At 47.1% G+C, this 22,479-nt stretch overlaps 1 protein-coding gene across 1 annotated transcript in view; it reads right to left on the bottom strand.

Moving 5' to 3' along the window:
- Positions 1-22,479, bottom strand: part of EIF2B3 (eukaryotic translation initiation factor 2B subunit gamma) — a 136,019-nt gene that overhangs the window by 27,862 nt on the left and 85,678 nt on the right. Inside the window, exons 6-8 of the mRNA XM_047789267.1 lie at positions 22,331-22,420; positions 3,011-3,138; positions 1,695-1,885 (exon numbers count right to left, since the gene is read on the bottom strand). Of these exons, the coding sequence (XP_047645223.1) occupies positions 1,695-1,885; positions 3,011-3,138; positions 22,331-22,420 (409 nt within the window). The remainder of the gene's footprint in view (positions 1-1,694; positions 1,886-3,010; positions 3,139-22,330; positions 22,421-22,479) is intronic.

Genomic DNA, 22,479 nt, shown 5'->3' with positions numbered 1-22,479 from the left:
CGCCAGAGCCACAGCAATGTGGGATCCGAGCCACGTCTGCAACCTACACCACAGCTCACGGCAACGCCGGATCGTTAACCCACTGAGCAAGGGCAGGGACCGAACCCGCAACCTCATGGTTCCTAGTCGGACTCGTTAACCACTGCGCCATGACGGGAACTCCGAGACAAGCCTTTGAGATACCCAGGCAGCACTGGAGAGAGGAGGCCCAAAGGGAGCAAGGAGCATCCTGCGGCCTGGCCACGCTCAGCCTAGGCCCCTGCTCACTTCCTAGACCACTGTGGCCATGCCCAAGGTGAGGATGGTAGCCGTGGCAGACAACTCCACAATGAGGACAGACCCTGAGAAGGCATCCAGGCTCCTCGCCAGCCAAAAGAAAACGTTGAGGGGAAACTCACACGGTCCTCTTTCCAGTACGAGGAAACTGAAGAGGTTATGGGTACGGAGAGTTTTAGCTCCAGACCTGCTAGGAAGGCGCAGACAGTGTGTCTACCCGTGATTCTCCAGCATGGGCGAGTGCTGGTCTGAGCGTGTGTGTGGCAGCCACACTAGCTGGGGGAGGTCTTGCCATACTGGCTACCCTGGCACCATGAAGGCTGATCCCTCAGTCCTTATCGCTGGGATCTCCTCTATTACACTTCAGCCAAGGTCATTTGGGCCTGTCTGCTGCACAGCCCCAGCTGGCACTTCAGAGGCTACTTCTCTGACCTCAGGCTCTCCATGGACTTGCTTTCAGACCAGCCAGCCAGACTCTAATCACAGAACTGAAGAAAGAAACTAAAAATCAAATTAAGCAGATAGCTTTGATTCTAAGGTAGGGCTAATGAGCCAGGTCTGCCCCGGGTAAACATGGGCTGGTTGTGATTTCTATAAACCTTCTGGCTCGGATTCCCTTGGATCTATAACCCATCCAGGTGGAGGCCAGCTTGACGTCTGGGGCTGGGACTACATCTACCACGTGGTGTGAGTCCGGAAGATGGCTGAGTCTGGTTTTCTTCAGGGATTCAACCCCAATCCGCGTTTTCCCTTCCTCTCCTGCACACCCTCAGCCTCAGCCCTGTCCCCCTCTTCACCCCCTGCCTTCACTAAAACCTGGCCTGTCTCTTTTAGGGCACTGCTTCTCCTTCAACAGAAGCTACTCATTCTCCGTATCTCACAAACCTCAGAGTTAAAAGGAGGCGTTAGCAAGATGCCTCACTCTCCAAAGCCGTTTTCCAGACACATCGCTCTTACAGACATTCTCTCCTTGACGGTTTGCCAGCGGGCTACTCTATACTCCGTTCCCTCACCTTCCTCGAAAAGCCTCCTCTGGCTGCCGTGTTGACCTCATCGCAGCAGTGATCACACAGTATTTATCTGCTTGTTTATGAGGTGCTGTAGAGATACCCCCATGCGCAGCAGAATAGGAGAAAGCTGTTGAACCCAGAGGCCTGAAGTGAAGCCTTCCTAGAAATCTTGGCTTTTCCCTGGAGCCACAGAGGCTCTGCCACTATGGACCAGGCCCCGCACGTCCCCCTTTTCTGTATTTGGGTACCCCAGTGGTTTCCCCCGACATGCCGGGTCTTGCTCAACATTAGGAATGAGAGGGGATCTGAGCAAGTCAGTGTCAACCTAATGAAGGAATAAGACAAAAGGCTAGGGCTCCTCCTGGGACAGGAACCCCCACAGTCCCTCTTCTAAACCCATCCTCTCACCTGTCTGTTTGCTTCCATGTAGAGTCCTAGGGTGCCCACTCGAGAGCAGAGCCCCTCTTTCATGATGTGGACATAGCAGCGCACCTGTGATTTGGACAAGTCTTCCCGGCTGTCTCCTCGACAGGCATTCCAGCAGGCGTCGTGGAGAGCAAAGGTCAGCGCACCGACTTCTTTTATAAAGCTGTAAATATCTTTAGAACACCCAAACCGAGCATGCACGTGAGAGAGAGGATAGAGATGGAGACAGACCCCGTCAAGTTTGGAAAGAGGGTACGGCTCACACCTCTTCCTCCGGAACACACCCCTGCAGTGTGGACCAGGGGGAAATCCCACTAAAACCTGGAAGACTAAGTCAAACTAAAAGAGGAAGTAGCTTTTCTGTACGTCTGTAATACTGGATGATACACAACTGCTTAAAAAGAGGTCTTACGAGGAAGTCTGACTGATATGCAAGCACAACGAGGGAAAATAAAAGAGAGACTCCTGTACCCCATGAAGTGACACAAGCAAGTGTCCAGGCTTTAGCGACCGGTCACGGGGACTTTGTGCCGCCAGTTTCTAGTATATCAGGTCGTGGTCTTATGAGAGGAGTAGCACAGGCTCCGGGCCCCAGTTTTTCCACTCATGTAACAACCATTTGAGATCTTCTACTTTATGAAAAGAAAAGTGGGGCTCAGAGGACTGAGCGCGCAGCCTTAGGTCACAGAGCTATAGAAGGCAGAGTGAGATTTCCAACCCAGGGCTGAGATGCCAAGCCCATGCTCTCCCGTCTCCACGTCTTCCTTTGATAAATATATTCTTTGGAATATCTACTATGAGCCCAGGAAAGGGCCAAGGACTGGGTAAGGATATCAGAGCAAACAAGCCCAACCTCGTCCCTGAAAACTGGAAAGGAGACAGTCTGTTGGCTTTGGCTGGGCCGTCACTGCAAAGCCCTTCATCTTTCTTGCCTTGGGAGAGGCTGAATTTAGTCAGAAGGGAGGTGTCCCAGAGCCTAGACAACAAGGGAGCTGAGAGGTGGTGGGCAGAGTTTCAAGTCAAAAAGGTCAAATGAGGCACAGAGCCAGACCAGAGCTGTTAGCCAGAGAGCGGACCTGTGGCCCGATCGGCCTGTCCCTGAGGGCAGGGACAGGATCTGCTTGGGCAAAGCTCATCCAGAGCTCAGGCAGTGGCGTCAGCGAGCCTGTCCTGCCTGCTGGCGAGGGCTCACGCCTTAGGACAGGCATCTGGGCTGGGCTGGGCTGGGCTGCCCCGGCGGTCTTTCCTCTTTCCGAGGTGTTGCTACCCTACCCTACCGCACCCGCTCGAGCACGGACCTAAAGTCTTCAGCTCCTTTTTCTTTAGCTCCTCCTCTTTCTCTTCTTGTCCTTGCTGTGATGAAGCTGAGGAGAACTGTTTTCTCACTAAGTATGGAATCAGTTCACTCCGGATGGAAGTGATTGACCTAGGAAGAAAGAATGGACAAGTGTGAGATATCGGACTGTTGGGATCCAATTAGAATCAAAAACTGTGCATCCAAGGAAAAGCCGAATTCCTTCCCGGCATGCCCACTCTGGGCGGACAGAAATCAGAAATGGCAAGGATTTGGCGACTCTGGAGAAGCAGAGGATCGAGGTTCTCTATCAGCTACAGCTTGGGGGTGGGAGAGTAGCATACTGATTTGAGAATCCCTTACCCTGACCTTTGCAGAAACGGTTTTTTTTTTTTTTTTTTGTCTTTTTGCCATTTCTGGGGCCGCTCCCGAGACATATGGAGGTTCCCAGGCTAGGGGTCGAATCGGAGCTGTAGCCGCCGGCCTACGCCAGAGACACAGCAACGCGGGATCCGAGCTGCGTCTGCGACCTACACCACAGCTCACGGCAACGCCGGATCCTTAACCCACTGAGCAAGGGTAGGGACCGAACCCACCACCTCATGGTTCCTAGTCAGGTTTGTTAACCACTGCGCCACGATGGGAACTTCTTTTTTTTTTTTTTTTTTTGAAATGCAATTTGCATTTCTTCTTAACTCCTCTAATTCCTTGCTGTGATTTTAAACCTTTGTAATTGACTTCCTTTTTTTTTTTTTTTGGTCTTTTTAGGGCCGCACCCATGGCACATGGAAGTTCCCAGCCTAGTGGTCAAATTGGAGCTGCAGCCACTGGCCTATGCCACAGCCACATCAATGCCAGATCCAAGCCACGTTTGCGACCTACACCACAGCTCACAGCAACACTGGATCCTTAACCCACTGAACAAGACTAGGGATTGAACCCAGCGTCCTCATGGTTGCTAGTGGGGTTCGTTATCACTGAGCTACAACAGGAACTCCCAGGAAACAGTCTCTTACAAAATCCAGTCTACAAAGCGTGTGCCTGCTTGTTTGTATTAGGTGTGCACATGTATGTGTATTTTAACAGGGGGCCTGTCTATTAACTGGCAATGACCCATGAGAAAGCAGAATGCTCTGGTCTTTTGAAAAAAGTTGTTTTTTTTTTTGTCTTTTGTCTTTTTTTGTTGTTGTTGTTGCTATTTCTTGGGCCGCTTCCCGCGGCATATGGAGGTTCCCAGGCTAGGGGTCTAATCGGAGCTGTAGCCACCGGCCTACGCCAGAGCCACAGCAACTCGGGATCTGAGCCGCGTCTGCAACCTACACCACAGCTCACGGCAATGCCGGATCGTTAACCCACTGAGCAAGGGCAGCGACCGAACCCGCAACCTCATGGTTCCTAGCCGGATTCGTTAACCACTGCGCCACGACGGGAACTCCTGAAAAAAATTGTTTTTAAAAAAACCTTTAAAAATTTCTCTATAGGAGTTCCCATCGTGGCTCAGCAGAAATGAATCTGACTAGGATCCAGGAGAACACAGGCTGGATCTCTGGCCTTTCTCAGTGGGTTAAGGATCCAGCATTGCTGTGAGCTGTGGTGTAGGTCACAGACGCGGCTTGGATCTGGCGTTGCTGTGGCTATGGTGTGGGCCGGCCTCTACAGCTCCAATTTGACCCCTAGCCATATGCCGCAGGTGTGGCCCTAAAAAGACCAAAAAACAAAACAAAACAAAACAAAACATCTCTGTAAAGCCCTTGCGTATTTTTTGTTAGATTAATCCTGAGTATCTTACATTTTTTGTTAGTATTATAAATGGTATCTTTTAATTTTGTTGGCTATTTTATGGCCATAGCTGGGCATATGGGAGTTCCTGAGCCAGGGACTGAATCCAAGCCACAGGAAACTCTGGATCCTCTAACCCACTGCACGGGGCTGGGCCAGAGATGGAATCTGCACCTCTGTAGCAGCCCGAGCCACTGCAGTCAAAATCTTAACCCCCTGAGCCACGACAGGAACTCAGAGAATTTTTCTATTTTTACCATTTATTTTAAAATTTTATTTAAATTTTATTCTATTTTATTTTAATTTAATTTTATCACACAGTGGCTTGATGTGGGATCTCAGTTCCCAGACGAGGGATTGAACCCCAACCACGGTGGTGAAAGTATTGAATCCTAACCCTAGACCACCAAGCAATTTCCTCTGTTTACCATTTAGACTGATAATTGTTGGTTATTTCTTTAACTCCATCATCAGAGCTACCACTGGCTGACTGTCTTCTAGGTGCAGATACTGGGCTTCATGCTTTATAGCTGGCACAGGTTATTGGTTTTGTAGATACCCTTTATCAGATTAGAGAAGTTCTCTTTTCTACCTGACTTGCTAAGAGCTTTCATCAATGAATGGGCACTGAATTTTATCAGAAAAACTTTTTTTTTTTTCTCTTCCCTTTTTTGGCCACCCCATGGCATACAGAGTTCCCAGGCCAGGGATCAGATCTGAGCTGCAGTTGTGACCTCTGCTGCAGCTAGAGCAATGCCAGACCCTTAACCTGCTGTGCTGGGCCAGGGATGGAACCTGTGTCTCAGTGTTCCGGAGACACTGGTGATTCTGTTGCACCACAGTGGGAACTCCAAAAAAAATTTTTTTTTCCATCTAGGGAGCTCATTGTATTTTTTCTCCTTCAATCTGTTCTGGTAATGGATTAAAAAAAATTTCTTTTTTTTTGTCTTTTTTTGTTGTTGTTGCTGCTATTTCTTGGGCCGCTCCCGAGGCATATGGAGGTTCCCAGGCTAGGGGTCGAATCGGAGCTGTAGCCACCGGCCTACACCAGAGCCACAGCAACGCGGGATCCGAGCCGCATTTGCAACCCACACCACAGCTCACGGCAACGCCGGATCGTTAACCCACTGAGCAAGCGCAGGGACCGAACCCGCAACCTCATGGTTCCTAGTCGGATTCGTTAACCACTGCGCCACGACGGGAACTCCAAAAAAAATTTCTTTTTCTAATACTAACAGTCTGAAGAACACCATTCAAAGACTATATACATTCCTCATGCAGAGGAGGTGATTCTTCTGCTCTTTTTCAGGGGTGTGTGTGCCTGTGGCGGGTAGAAGTTTCTGGGCCAGGATCAAACCGCACCACAGCTGTAACCAGAGCCACAGCAGTGCCAACGCCAGATCCTTAACCCACTGAGCCATGAGGGAACTCCTGATTCTTCTATTCTTTATGCAAATTATTACATTTTACCATTTTAGGTCATTCTTTAAGTTTCTTTCATTGTCTCATAGCGTCTATTGTACCATGCTCCTGATTTGATTCAAGCTCTGCAAATTTAAAGCCCATTCTACTGACTAAGCATTTCCCATGCACATCTCAGCCTTCCTTCCACTTAAGAGTGGGCATCCTCACATTATAACTGTTGTGCTTATTTACCAATGGCTATCAAAGAGTTCCCACGAAAGTTAAATTCAGTTTATTCTGATGTAATCCGATCAGTCTAGGACAGCACTTACAGAAAGAAAATCAGACCAAGGATCAATGTGCAGAAGAACTTCCAGAAGGCAAAAGAATTCCTGTACTATTTTATTTCCTCCTCTGAGATACAAGCAGTGAGCAACCTTGGCTAACAGCTCTGAGCTCTTTCCCTTGGCCTCTTTGGGCCCCGGGAGGCATGGTGCATCCTGGAGGGCATCAAGCCAGGATTTTGGGTCTAAGTGACCAGGGATCTTAGGACAGAAGGGACCAGCTCCTTGGTATAATGAGGATGCCTCGATTTATACTTAGCAAAGGACATGAAAGACTAACATATGATTTTTAGTTTTCTCACACTGTGGTGTTGTTAGAATTTTATTTTAATTTAATTTTTCGTCTTTTTAGGGCCGCACCTGAAGCGCATGCAAGTTCCCAGGCTAGGAGTCAAATCGGAGCTGCAACTACTAGCCTACACCACAGCCACAGCAACGGCAGATCTGAGCTGTGTCTGTGACCTACATCACAGCTCACGGCGACGCTGGATCCTTAAGCACTGAGGGAGGCCAGGGATCAAGCCCACGTCCGCATGGATACTAGTCAGGTTTGTTACCAATGAGCCACAACAGGAACTCCCTAGAATTTTAAATCACTAATTAATTAATTCAGCACTTAACAAGTCACTGTGCTAGGCCTTCAAAACATATGGTTTCTGATTTCCAAGAGTTCATAATTCAGTGGACGGGAGCCTTAGCTGTGGATTTATGGAGATGAGCAGAAGGAGATGAATGGAGCCAGATCATGAAAACGAAAGCCTTCTGTGGCAGTCTAGAAAGTCTGGAATGAGACAAGCCAGTGGTAGGTTTTTAAGCAGGAAAGTGACATGATCAGTTTTATCTCTTAGTAAGGTAATTCTGGTTGTGGAAAGTAAGGCACTGTCTTTTCTATCAAAGGAAATCTTTTGGTTACTCCATTTTGCTCCCATTTTGGCTGAAATGCCTTCCTGTGACCTCCCCTCCTCTTCCCCTTGTCTCCCAGTAACAATTTGTTTCACATGAGCCAGCGGAGAAGGATGTGCGCCCTGACCTGACCCGTGCAAAGAGGACAGGTGCATCCCTGCGTTAGGAATAAACAGGGGAGGGTCCTTTGTTCAGCGCACGCCCTTCTGCAGAAGTAAAGAGCCTTGTCGAGATCTCCCCGTTCGTGTGTCTCATTTTTTGACACTGACCATGGAAGCCATGTCCCCAACATGGCAGCCGTGAAAATAGCTTGGAATAAGGAGAACGAAAACAGAGAGATGAGTTACAAGACTGATAGGTGAGATAATGTGGCCCAGAGAGGAGGTAATGCACAAGCAGCCCTATAAACCTGAAGGCTGCTTCCTCTGTCCCACCCCTTCCGCTGCGGGGGAGGGGGGGCCCATTCCAAGAGGCTCCCCAGGCTGATGCAGGACCACACAGGAGAGGAGGCAGGAGGGCAAGGCAGGCGGAGGCTGGGGAGGGTAAGCAAAATTATGGAGCCTGGAGCTACACAGGTCATGGTTTGTGTCACCTTTAAAGGATCAAGTCAAACACCTTTGAAAAATTCTGTGTAAGCTGGAAGCTCTTGTATTGAATTTCAATGTGGTTTTTTTTCTTCTGAGCCTTTGATGGAGATTAAAAATTTCCATATGAATATAAGAATGAAACAACACTTCTTCTATGCTTTTTTTCTCCCCTTTTAATGTGACAAACCAGTGTGGGCAGCAAATGTTCCTTGGCCCCCTCTGGTGGAAAACAAGGCCGTCCCCTTTGAACGTGACAAAGCACAGACAGCTGGGGGACTTCAGAGCCATGGCCGTTCATCTTGTAGCCCAACAGAACTGTTGCCGCAAGAGGCGGGCAAGCAAGTCTTGGCTCGCGGCGCCTTCGGGCAGAAGCCCTTGAGGAGATGAGCAACCCTCTGAGGACAGTACCTGCAGCAGTCCTGCCAGGGGCCACCTGCCTCTGCTCGTGCCGGGCGATCAGGCCACCGCAAAATGGAGGGTGAAAGCACCCTTCCCGCTTCCTGCCCGCAGAAGAAGCAGCTCAGAGCTCTGCCAAGAAGGACAGGCCGCTGGCAACCACTGCGAACATCCTGACCTTGGGGCTAAGGACCAGCAGCTGGACCCAATATCCTGGGCCTCGGCAGCCTCACTGTGTCCCTTCCCTCTCACACGCAGCCTTACCAGAGACACCCGCCTCGTCTCACGAGACGATCGGCTCCTAAGAAATAAGAAATTACCAAGGAGACCAGCAGCTGTGACTACTAGCTACAAACAACTCCGTCAAATGACAAAAACAAAGTAAGTGCCATAAACAGGACAAAGGAGTAACATTCTTAATAGAGAAATAGATATAAATGTTCAAAAAATATATAAAATATTTTTAAAGAAATAAATACTAAAACAAGATGTGGAATTCCAGTTGTGGCTCAGCAGTCAGGAACCCGACCAGTATCCATGAGGACTCTGGTTTGATCCCTGGCCTCCATCAGTGGGTTAAGGAGCCGGTGTTGCCACAAGCTGCAGCATAGACTGCAGGCGCGGCTTGAATCCGGTGTTGCTGTGGCCGTGGTGTAGACTGGCAGCTGCAGCTCCGATTCGACACTAGCCCAGGAACTTCTATATGCTGGGGGTGCGGCCCTGAAAAGACAGAAAAAAGAATTCATATTACTGATAAGGGTGCTTTGAGACAGTTACTCTCATACAATGTATAAACTACTAAAATCTTTTCTGAAAAGTAATTGGCAATATATAACAAAAGTTTGAAGATATTCATATTACTTTACCCTGTAATTCTCTTTCTATAAATCGATCCAGAGGAAAATACATTATGTTCCATAAATACTTGCTGAATAGGAGTTCCTTGGTGGCCTAGTGATTAAGGACTCAGTGCTGTCACTGCAGTGGCTTGGGTTACTGCTGTGGCTTGGTTTGCTCCCTGGCCTGGGAAATTCTGCATGCAACAGGCACAGCCAAAAAAAATTATTTTTTTGCTGAATAAATGAAACAATCAGGTTATAAAAAGGATCTCTGAACAAAAGGGTAATCCTCTAAATGTTATTTATAAAAATAGAGACCACCAAATATCCAACAATGGAGTAGTAATAATAAACATATGTAATAGAATATCATATAGGCAAAATTCCTTTTTTTTTTTTTTTTGGTCATGTCCATGGCATGCAGAAGTTCCTAGGCCAGGGACTGAACCTGAGCCATGGCAGTAACCAGAGCCACAGCAGTGACAACACTGAGTCCTTTAACCACTAGGCCACTAGAGAACTCCTGTAAATAATTTTTTATGACACAGGAAAATGCTCATAAAGTAATACTGAATAAGGCAAGCAGAAAGCAGTTGTTTTTATAGCATAATCTCAAGTATGCATGTATAAATACAAATATATAAAATAATGGAAGGAAATACACTGAAATGTTCACAATTATCTCACTAGTAGAACTATGGGCAATATTTTGTTTATTTATTTAAAATCAATATTGATCATTTTTATCTTATTTTACTGCCTTTTAGGGCCACACACAATGGCACATGGAAATTCTGAGGCTAGGCATCAAGTTAGAACGACGGCTGCCAGCCTACACCACAGCCACAGCAACTCGGGATCCGAGCCTCGTCTGTGATCTACACCACAGCTCATGGCAATGCCAGATCCTTAACCCACTGAATGAGGCCAGGGATTGAACTCGCATCCTCATGGATCCCAGTCAGGCTCATCACTGCTGAGCCACGACGGGAACTCCGAATTACGGGCAATATTTTCAAAATCGTTTTTGAATCTCTCAAGACTCACATTCATAGGCCCATCTTCCTTTACTTCCTGTGGCATCACTCTCTTGATCCGTTCCTACTTCTGAGACTTGTTTCCCCTAAAATATTTTGTTTTCAGGATTTTTCTTTTTGCCTGTTTTTCTCATACTATTCGTCTCCCTGAGAGAGAGCATCACTTGCTGGCTTCTTTGATGCTCATTCCCAGAGGCAGCCCCACAGTCAAGACCTTTCTGCTTTATGGACGTCTCCATAAAGACACTGCAACGGCCTGATGGACCCCACCAGGTAGAGGACCCACAGGTGCCTTGAAGGCGAGGTCTAAAACTGAACCCACCCATCATAGTTCTCCCCTGGCCCCCAGCTCTGACCACCTTGCTTAGTGATATGGAGATTCATTTAGTCCCCCGAGCTAGAAATGGGGTGATCTCTTGTCCTCAACTCCTCACTACAACCAGTCACCAAACACTGTTTATTTTACCCCCTAAAATCTCTTTCGAAACTGTCAACTTATCTCCATCTCTACGGCCACTGCCTAGTCCAAGCCACTGTCATTATTTGCCTGGATTCCTTCCGCTGCTTTTTTTTTTCTTGGTCTTTTCTGGGCCACACTTGCAGCATATGGAGGTTCCCAGGCTAGGGGTTGAATAGGAGCTACAATTGCCAGCCTACACCACAGCCACAGCCACACCAGAACCGAGCCGTGTCTGCAACCTACACTGCAGCTCATGGCAATGCCAGATCCTTAACCCACTGACTGGGGCAGGGATTGAACCAGAGTCCTCACGGATATTAGCTGGGTTCATTACCACCGAGCCACAATGGAAACTCCTCCTTCAGCTGCTTTTCAATTGGTCTCACTTCCTCTAGCCTTACTTTTTTTTTCAAATGGCTGCATCCATGGCACATGGATGTTCCCAGGCCAGGGATCAATCCAAGCCACAGCTTTGACCTATGCCTCAGCTGCGGCAATGCCTGATCCTTTAACCCACTGCACTGGGCCAGGGATTGAACCAGTGACCAGAGCTGCTGCAGTGGATTAACCCACTATGCCACAGCAGGAACTCCCAGGCTAGGAAATTAATACACATTATCTTAGATTTTGATAGCAATCCTCATGGCAGGTATTACTGTCCTTATTTTATAAGTGAGGAAATAAAGGTTAGTTATTGGAAAGGTTAGTTATTTTGTTTAAGGCTAACAAAGCTTTGTTTTTGGCCTCACCCTCGGCACGCAGAAGTTCCTGGGCCAGGGATCAAAACTGTGCCACAGCAGTAACTTGAGCCACAGTAGTGACGATACCGTATCCTTAAGCTGATGAACCAGCAGGGAACTCCAAGATGGACGCGGCTTTTATAACTGGCAGAGCTGAAACTTACTACAGATCTATCCTAAAGCCCATGATTTTCCACTTTACAATATTAACTAGTATCCTGTGTTTTCTGCAACCAGAGCACTTTCTGTAGCATTTAAAATTTTCTGCTTACTGTCTCTCTACCAGTAAACACGTAGTCAGTGTTAAATAAATATTTATTTGAATAAATGAATGAGTGAATGTGTGAACAATTGAGTGTAACCCCTCTGGGCCAGACAGCTGGCAGTGATTTCTCCTGGTTTTGGACATAGAAAGCAGAGTGTTCCTGATTTGGAAATGTAATGAGCTCTAAATCCATTTCTGTATTATTACTACTACTACTAGCATTAAAAATCCAACATTTGAAAAAATACATGCAGACTATTGCCTTTGGAATGGATAAGCAATGAGATCCTGCTGTGTAGCACTGGGAACTGTATCTAGTCGCTTATGATGGAGCATGAGAATGTGAGAAGAAAGAATGTATACATGGATGTGTGACTGGGTCACCTGGCTGTACAGCAGAAAATTAACAGAACACTGTAAACCAGCTGTAATATAAAAAATAAAAATCATAAAAAAAGAAAAAACACATGATTATTAGTTCTGCTTAAATCTGTTATTTTTAGCCTTTTGCCTTGATCTATGACCAGGTCCTTCTTATGGCCATAAGCTTCCAGGGAAAGTCTAAACATTATGTCCATGGCAAAAGGAAAAATTTGGCTACTTTTGCATTCTGGCTTTTCTGTCTTTGTAAGCAAATCAAAAGAGACTAATTTATTTATTTTTTTGTCTTTTTGTCTTTTCTAGGGCCGCTTCCAGCGGCATATAGAGGTTCCCAGGCTAGCAGGGATCTAATCAGAGCTGTAGTCACCAGCCTACGCCAGAGCCACAGCAACGCCAGATCTGCTACCTACACCACATGTCTGCTACCTACACCACAGCTCATGGCAATACCAGATCCTTAACCCACTGAGCAAGGCCAGGGATCGAACCTGCAACCTCATGGTTCCTAGTCGGATTCGTTAACCACTGCGCCACGACGGGAACTCCATGTCCTTTTTTCCTTTTAAATAGAATACTGATAGCTTCTGTAAGAATAAATTTGCAATGTTGATGCATATGGCTTGAGAAAGAAAAACATGTTCAGAGCTTACCGGCTGGAGAGACTGCTAAGGCTTAGGGCAATTCAATACATATTAATTTATTCACTGGTACCCAAAATGTGCCAGGCATATTCTAGACAGTGGGGATACAAGAGGGAAACAAAACCGGTAAATCCATGCCCTCCAAACCATGAAGTTGATGGTCTGATTCCCTTTACTGAGCATCTACTCTGTGTCACCAGATAAATCAGAGGTGGTATTTGTCCTCAAGGAGTTCAAAAAAGTGGGAAAGACAGCCTGTAAATTCCATTTAACAAAGTACATGTAATAACTGAGGATTATACAAGATCAGAAGAGAGAACGAGTTATTTTCTTATTAGAGATAATACTATGGTAGCACAGAGCAAGGGTACCTACTCTAAGTGGAGGTGAAAGGAAAAAAAAAATAGAGAGAAAGCTTCATACAGGGGTGACATCTAGATAACTTTTTTTTTTTTTTTTTGGTCAAGGCTTCTGTACGCAGAACTTCCCAGGCCTCATCAAACCAAACACATCTTTTCCTTTGGCTTTAGACTTTTTCCTTCTTTCTTTTTCTTTTTTTTTTTGCTTTTTAGGGCCGCACCTGTGGCACATGGAGGATCCCAGGCTAGAGGTTGAATTGGAGCTGCAGCTGCTGGCCTACACCACAGCCACAGCAACGTGGGATCCGAGCTTCATCTGCCACCTACACCACAGCTCACGGCAGTGCTGGATCCCTGACCCACTGAGTGAGGCCAGGGATTGAACCTGAATCCTCATGGATACTAGTCGGATTTGTTTCCGCTGTGCCACAAACGGAACTCCTGGCTTTAGACTTTCTGGTTCCACATGATTCTTCTTCCCAGCAGAGCTTTAGTTATAAATACTATGTCAGTTTAAACATCATCTTTAGAAAAGTTCTCTCTCCTTCCACAGTCTGGCCCATGGCCCCCTATGATAGGCAAGGCTCAACTGGGGACTCATCTTTAACTTTTAAGTCAATACAATGTTTTGCCAGGCTTTGTCCCTGTCTTAGGAGTGAGTTATTTCTGGAAGTCCCAGAGATCAAAATGAATGTAACCAAGAAGCCCAGAGGACCCTACCCTGGTGTAATCTTGGTGGCATTTATATCTTCAGATATCAGTATTCAGCCACTACATAACCGCTCTGGTTAGAAGGTTACATAAACCACAGGTTTTAGCTAAATTTTGCTGTTACTTCAGTAAAGGATACCTCAAACAATCTCTGGACCATCTAAGGACAGGAAACCAAGTACAGCTACGTCACATGGATGCTTAAGCTGGACTGTAAGAGAGCCAGGTTCCGGCCTATCTCCGATAACACTGCAAACATCCTGGTTCTCATCTCTTCTCTGCCTTCCTATGCGGACTCATGGCTTTCTGGCTAGTCCACAACGTTATCTCACATGTGGCTTTAATCATCGTCCCAGTTCTGACCTTGCAGCATGGCTGTCCATCTCCAATTCCTGACTTCAGTCTGTGGGGCCCATTCTTACTCCTATGCATCCCTGTGCAGCTAAGACTAGGCAGTTGTGACTGCGCTCTTATCCTCCCAGATATGCGTGAGTCTGTAACAGAGACACCTGATATATGTGGTGGACGTCACTAGCAATCAATTCGTCAACAATGACAGTTTTTTTTTTTTTTTTTTGTGCTTTTGAGGGCTGCTCCTGTGGCATATGGAAGTTCCCAGGCAAGAAATGGAATTGGAGCTGCAGGGGCCAGCCTACACCACAGCCACAGCAACTCGGGATCTGAGCCGCATCTGTGACCTATAGCTCAATGGCAATGCCGCATCCTTAACCCACTGAGTGAGGCCAGGGGTCGACCCTGTGTCCTCAAGGACACTAGTTGGGTTTGTCACCACTGAGCCATGATGGGAACTCCTCTCTTTCTTTCCTCTTTTTTGGAAGGCCAAACCCTAAGACTGTATGTCCCTAAACAGATGGGTTGGATTCTAACACTCTAAGAGGCTGATTATAACTTTGGATTCTTGTGAACAGGAAGGGAGCATTTAGCTTGAACTCCTCCTTTTGAGAAGATTAATCTTCGCTAGTCTCTTAAAATGCCTAGCAGGTCTAGCAGGTTAAGGAAAAGGGAAAGAAAGACATTTTTTCCTGGGTTTCCACGCTAAAAGGAAACAAGACTACTTCTGGTATAAATCGCTCGTCTCCCAGGGCTTCAGCTCGGAGAGCTAGCACATTGCTTGAGTTCTTCGCAGGGCCCATCTCCTTGTGGAGCAACCCCTGTTACGCCAGAGAAAAAGTTCCTAGGAGGCCAGCTTCCTTAGGCTTAGCTCAGCTAACACCGTAAAAGAGGAGGGTCTAGGGCACCACGCAGCACTGAGACATCACAGTCACAAATACTCAGGCTAAGCTCTGCTCTGGCTCTGGACATAAAATCCAAGACATTTTGAATTAAAATGTTCAAGACAGGAGTTCCCGTCGTGGCGCAGTGGTTGGCGAATCCGACTAGGAACCATGAGGTTGCGGGTTCGGTCCCTGCCCTTGCTCAGTGGGTTGACGATCCGGCGTTGCCGTGAGCTGTGGTGTAGGCTGCAGATGTGGCTCGGATCCCACGTTGCTGTGGCTCTGGCGTAGGCCGGTGGCTACAGCTCCGATTCAACCCCTAGCCTGGGAACCTCCATATGCCGCGGGAGCGGCCCAAGAAATAGCAACAACAACAACAATAACAACAACAAAAAGACCAAAAAAAAAAAAATGTTCAAGACAGTCTTTGGACTGTCATACTGTATTCAGAAACAGATAAAAAGACCTTCTAAAACATATATATATTTATCTTTTAATTAAGTTAATCTATGGCTGCTTCTGTGGCACATGGAAGGTCCCAGGCCAGAGATCAAACCCAAGCCACAGCAGTGATCAGAGTTGCTGCAGTGGCAACACCAGATCCTTAATCTGCTGTGTCACAAGAGAACTCTAATCTTTTAATTTTCAAAATTTATTTTCTTTACAGGGCCTCGCTTGTGGCATACGGAAGCTCCGGGGCTAGGGGTTGAATTGGAGCTGCAGCTGCCGGCCTACACCATGGCCATGGCAATGCCAGATCTGAGCTGCATCTATGACCTACAGCTCGAGGCAACGCCAGATCCTAACTCATTGAGTGAGGCCAGAGAGCGAACCCGCATCCTCATGGATACTAGTTGGGTTCTTAACCAACTGAGCCACTTAGGAAACTCCCAATCTTTTAATATTACTTTTGTATTACTACGTTTTTTCTTTTTCGGCCGCACCCATGGCATATGGCATCCCTGGGCCAGGAACTGCATCTGAGATGCAGCTGTGGCAATGCCGGATCCTTAACCTGATGCACCACAGTGGGAACTCCTAATCTTTTTTATTTTTTTAAAGCAAAAAATAGACCATGCCACAGTGAAAATATACACTAATACTGCAACATGCTTTTTTTTTTTTTTTTTGGTAAGCACAGGTTGGAAAGCTTTCCATATCTCCACATAGAGTCATACTTCATTCTTTTTAACAGTTGTACCATAATGTAATTAATTACCCTGTTTAAACTGTTATAACTTTCCATGTTATGAATGATGCCGGAAAGAACATTTTGCAGTGAATATTTCCATACTTTAAAGTAAATCTTTCTGGAGTTCTCTCATGGTTCAGCAGGTTAGGCATTGTTACTGCTGTGGCTCTGGTTACAGCTCTGGTACGGGTTCAATCCGTGGCCTGGGAACTTCCGCATGCTGCTGTTTCGGCCTAAAAACATTTCCATGGGATAGATTCTTCGAAGAGGAACTGCTGAGCCAAATTTTAAGTTTTGACAGATGTGACCAATGATCCTACAAACAGTTTATGTAGAACTGCATAAAAGAATCTCCCCACAGCTTTGCTGGTTTCATCACAAAATGTAAAAACCTTCACCATACAATAAAGACGGTATTCTAAAACTGTTTAACATGCATTTTTATTTATGAGACCAGGCATCGTCGCATATGTGGACTAGCTTTTTCTATAAGCCATTACCTATAACTTTTGCCCATTCTTCTATTGAGTTATTAGTCTTTTCCTTCCTTTTTTTTTTTTTTTTTTGGTCTTTTTGCTATTTCTTGGGCCGCTCCCGCAGCATATGGAGGTTCCCAGGCTAGGGGTTGAATCGGAGCTGTAGCCACCGGCCTACGCCAGAGCCACAGCAACGCGGGATCCGAGCCACGTCTGCAACCTACACCACAGCTCATGGCAACGCCGGATTGTTAACCCACTGAGCAAGGGCAGGGACCGAACCCGCAACCTCATGGTTCCTAGTCGGATTCGTTAACCACTGCGCCACGACGAGAACTCCAGTCTTTTTCTTCTTGATTTTAAAGTGCTCTTTGTAATGTAAGAAAACTAGTGTTTGGGCTATCCTGGTACTGCAAATGTCCCCTCCCCTGACATCTTGTGTTTATTTTTACACTATGTTTATTGGTTTTTTTGGCCCCACAACACAGAATTTTAAAAATTGTTATTGGGAGTTCCCATCGTGGCACAGCAGAAACTAATCCGACTAGGAACCATGAGGATGCAGGTTCGATCCCTGGCCTCGCTCAGTGGGTTAAGGATCTGGCGTTGCCATGAGCTGTGGTGCAGGTCAAAGATGTGGCTCAGATCTGGCATTGCTGTGGCTCTGGTGCAGGGCAGCAGCAACAGCTCTGAATGGACACCTAGCCTGGGAACCTCCACATGCCGCAGGTGTGACCCTAAAAAGACAAAAAAAAAAGTCATTAGTCAAATTTATCAATCCTTTTTTTTTTTTTTTTGGTCTTTTTGCCTTTTCTAGGGCTGCACCTGCGGCATATGGAGGTTCCCAGGCTAGGAGTCGAATAGGAGCTGTAGCCACCAGCCTATGCCAGAGCCACAGCAATGCGGGATCCGAGCCACGTCTGTGACCTACACCACAGCTCACAGCAACGCCAGATCCTCAACCCACTGAGCAAGGCCAGGGATCTAACCTGCAACCCCATGGTTCCTAGTCAGACTTGTTAACCACTGCACCACGACGGGACCTCCTATCAATCCTCTTTTTTAAGAATTAAAAAAATTTTTTTATGGCCACTCCCATGGCCTATGGAAGTTTCCAGCGTCAGGGATTGAATCCAAGCCCAGAAGCTGCAGCCAGATCCTTCAACCCACTGTGCCACAGTGAGAATTCCAATTCTCTCTTTTTAAAACATGGCTTTTAAGATTTAAGATCTGATATTTAGAAAGCTTGATTTAGTTCTAAGATCACATACCGATGAAGCTAAGTGCCTTAGTGCACATGCAGACTAGCAGACATTCAAGTAAAAGATAAACAGCATCCAAGCCCCACAGTGGCATCCCTACGGCAACCCCTGCCGTATCCATTCACCAAGCATATGCTGAATGCTTTACCAATCCAAGCAGGTATCAAATCTCAAGGAATTTGGGAGGAAGACTTTAACAGGTAGACAAGTGAAAAAACACATATGGCAGAATGTACATTTTCACAGGTGAAAGATAAAGGATTGCTAAAGCAGTCTTTTCTCAATGCTATGCCTCCCAGGTCTCCTTTTTCCTTTCCATCCTTAAAGGAGTCATCATTTCATAACCAGATTATGATAAAAGCTTCCTACTTACCTTTAAAGAGTCTTGCCCATTCAGAATGGTCTGTTTCCCTGCCAGGTCGCATCACTGCTCATTCCCTATGAGACCTGAAACCCCTCACTCAGCTCCTGAGGTGAGGAGTTGCTGCTCCCACCAGCCTATTCAACGCCATCACCCACAACTTTGAGACAAAACCTCCACCCTTCCAGCCGGGAATAAGGAATCTCCTTGAAGTACCATTCTAATTTGTCCTGCTGTGCCTCTATGCTTTTCCTAATACTATACTGAAATTTACCAATATTCACTGTGATGCCTCTAATCCCAACAATTCTCTGAGCTGCTGGGTAGATGGGGGAAGAGATAAGGGCCTCTTCAACAGACCCCGAGATGGGGAGGTCGTTTGAGCTGAGGCTCTGTGTCCGTCTCTGCTGCGGCAAAAGCTCTGGGACAGTCCCACTGGGCAGAGCTTCGGGCCAGGAGCCTCAGCATCACCGACTTCTACACGGTACTTGCCAGGTGTGGGAGCTGCTAACTGGTGGTGGCCGGATGAGCTACAAAGGAGCTGTAGCAGCCAGGATGAGGTAAGCTTTCCTGGAGAACCGTCTGCACAGCCAGACACTAAAAGCTACAGTCTCATTTGATAGTATCAAGGAAGCACTGTTAGTTTTTTGTTTTTGTTTAAGTGTAACAATGGTATTGAGGTATTTGTTTTAGGGATACACACTGAAATATTTACAGATAATTACAACTGAAATAATTATAGATGAAATGATACCATAACAACTTGCTTTAAAATAATCTGGTGTGACAGTGGCGAGACTGGCGGTAGCAAATATAAAAGACTGGCTAGGAAGTGATAATTGCTGAGGCCATGTGGCTTCACAAGAGTTCATTACATCGCTTTCTCTACTTTGCGTCTGCATGAAATTTCTTTCTTTCTTTAAAAATCTTTTTAGGGGAGTTCCCGTCGTGGCGCAGTGGCTAACGAATCCGGCTGGCAACCATGAGGTTGCGGGTTCGGTCCCTGCCCTTGCTCAGTGGGTTAACGATTCGGTGTTGCCGTGAGCTGTGGTGTAGGCCGCAGATGCGGCTCGGATCCGCGTTGCTGTGGCTCTGGTGTAGGCTGGCGGCTACAGCTCCAATTCGACCCCTGGCCTGGGAACCTCCATATGCCGCGGGAGCAGCCCAAGAAATAGCAACAACAACAACAACAACAACAACAATCTTTTTAGGGCTGCACCTGCAGCATGTGGAGGTACCCAGGCTAGGGGTTGAATTGGAGCTATAGCTGCTGGCCTATGCCACAGCCACAGCAACATGGGATCTGAGCTGCGTCTGTGACCTACACCAAAGCTCATGGCGATGCCGGATCCTTAACCTGAGTCAGGCCAGGGATCGAACCTGTGTCCTCATGGATGCTAGTCAGATTCATTTCTGCTGAGCCAGGATGGGCACGCCTCTTTTTCTTTCCTTTTCTTTTCTTATTTCTTTTTTTTTTGTCTTTTTTTTTTGCTATTTCTTGGGCCGCTCCTGCAGCATATGTAGGTTCCCAGGCTAGGGGTTGAATCGGAGCTGCAGCCCCCGGCCTACGCCAGAGCCACAGCAACGCAAGATCCAAGCCGCGTCTGCAACCTACACCACAGCTCATGGCAACGCCGGATCACCAACCCACTGAGCAAGGGCAGGGACCGAACCTGCAACCTCATGGTTCCTAGTCGGATTCGTTAACCACTGCGCCACGACGGGAACTCCTCTTTCCTTTTCTTTTACTTTATGTTTTGCCCATGCCCATAGCAAGTGGAAGTTCCTGGGCCAGGGATTGAACCTGCACCACAGTTGCAACCCAAGCCGCTGCAGTGACAATCCTGGATCCTTAACTCACTGCATAACAGAAGAACTCCCTGGGTGAAATTTTCCGCAGGAAATAACTTTACCACTACTATATCCCCTTTACAAGGCCAGGACTATTTTACAGGGCTTCGTTTTCATTTGGGAATAAAAAAATAAACCCTATAATGGCACAGAGTTAACTTCACTTTTAGAATATGGACGGCCCAGACTGGTAACTGGAAACTGCATCCTGGATCTAACTCTTGGTAGCAAGTTTCCCTGCTATTCAACAAGCAAAGTCTTAGCGTTTTCTTGTAGTGCATCGGGTTAAGGATCAGTGTTGTCACTGCAGCAGCTTGCATGACTGCTATGGCACAGGTCTGATCCCTGGCCTAGGAACTTCCACATGCCATGGCTGTGGCCAAAAATAAAAAATAAAAAGTAAAAACCAGCCTCTACGATCCACTGTGGAGCTAAGGCTGTGAGTTCCATGAAGGCAGGGCCCATATCTGCTAATTCACCATTGATCTCATAGTTGCTCTAGCACAATGCCTGCCTCTTGACAGGTACTTAATCCATTTTTTTTTGTTTTTAAAGCCTGCCCCTGCAGCATATGGAAGTGCCTAGGCTAGGGGTCAAAATGGAACTACAGCTGCAACCTATGCCACAGCCACAGCAATGCAGGATCCTAACCGAGTCTGTGACCTACACCACGGCTCATGGCAACACCGGATCCTTAACCCACTGAGCAAGGTCAGGGATAGAACCTACATCCTCATGGATACTAGTGGGATTCGTTACCACTGAGCCGCAATGGTAACTGCCATAAATATTTGTTGAGTGAATGAAAAAGACAGAATAGTAAGTCAGAGGAGAGCAGGCTAATATCCTGTGAGAGAAAATAGAGAAAAACAATCCCTGGGAAAGCTTTCCAGGAGTCCAAATGATTTGCCATTGGCTACACATGGCCTTTCTGTAGGGGTGCAGCAGGTGTTGTAGGCAGTGGGGGCGGGGATGCTGCAAGAAGCATTATCCTGGGCACAGAGGGAACACTCCCTTCCCCTTCATGTTCCTGTATGTATCCAAGTCCGTCAGGCGAGGGGTGCTTAAACTCAGGTTCTCCGACTCTCTTCCCCGGAGGGTCTGAGGGAACTTGCTGCTGTCGGATCAGCCTGCTTGCCTGCCCATCCACCAGTACCACGCAAGACAGACACTTACCCAGCAGCCCAAAAGAAGACTAGCTGCCCCTTTCCTTTATTACATCTTATGCAATTATTAAGTCTTTTCCTATCTGTCCCTCTGAGGACTCTTTTTTTGGGGGGTCTTTTTAGGGCCGCACCCATGGCAAATGGAGGTGCCCAGGCTAGGGGTCTAATTGGAGCTGTAGCCACCGGCCTACACCACAGCTCACGGCAACGCCGGATCCTTAACCCACTGAGCGAGGGCAGGGATTGAACCCACAACCTCATGGTTCCTCGTTGGATTCGTTTCCGCTGCGCCATGATGGGAACTCCCTCTGAGAACTCTTGCTCCATTTCCTATGTAAAATCCTTGAGATCAACCACAAAAGGAAGTTTTCTCTCTGGAAAATCACATCCGGTGATCTGCCGACATGGTCCCTGGGAAGTATGTTAAGGCCCACGGTTCTGCTATCAAAGCAAAACCAGAGAGAGCACCAAATGCTGCTCTCTTCACTCATGTGATGTCGCGAGGTGAGGCGGGCCTCCTTCCCGAAGCTGGGGGGCAGCTTGCTCTTCTTTCCTTCCTCGTCCCTGGTAGGTGTCCGGCCTTGTGCCAAGAGGGCCTGTCTCTAGGCTAACGGCCCACAGGAAGGACAGCCGCTTGGAGACAAACAGCACTAGAGCTGGGGAGCGCGGCCTTGCAGAAGCAAGTAAGAAGAGCCTGAAACTGTGTACAAAGATGCTTCCTAAGTTACCATAAGTTTTGTAAAAATAATTTGCTAGTTTATCACAGCACAGGCCCCCTCCTGATATCAGCAGGAGACTCTATTACAGATGAAACAACAGGATGCCGGATAACATGATTTCATATCTCTGACAAACTGTGTCAAGGCTTACGACTGTTAACTAAGTCCCCGCGGAGCTTACGCCCCTGGGTTTGACTCTGTCTCCCTCCTTCTTACTTATACTCCATGAGGAAGTCCACGACATATCTTCTCAAGCAGTAGAGGTGGGCGTCCACGAGACCAGTGTGGAAACGTATCCTAGGGTGCCTGCAAGAGGAGGACAGAGAGGAGGTCATGTGAGCTCTATCCTATTATTAGGCAGCAGG

Source organism: Phacochoerus africanus, chromosome 8 (genome assembly GCF_016906955.1).
Source record: "Phacochoerus africanus isolate WHEZ1 chromosome 8, ROS_Pafr_v1, whole genome shotgun sequence".
In the NCBI taxonomy this organism is placed as follows: domain Eukaryota; kingdom Metazoa; phylum Chordata; class Mammalia; order Artiodactyla; family Suidae; genus Phacochoerus; species Phacochoerus africanus.
This window is presented reverse-complemented; position numbering and strand designations above follow the sequence as displayed.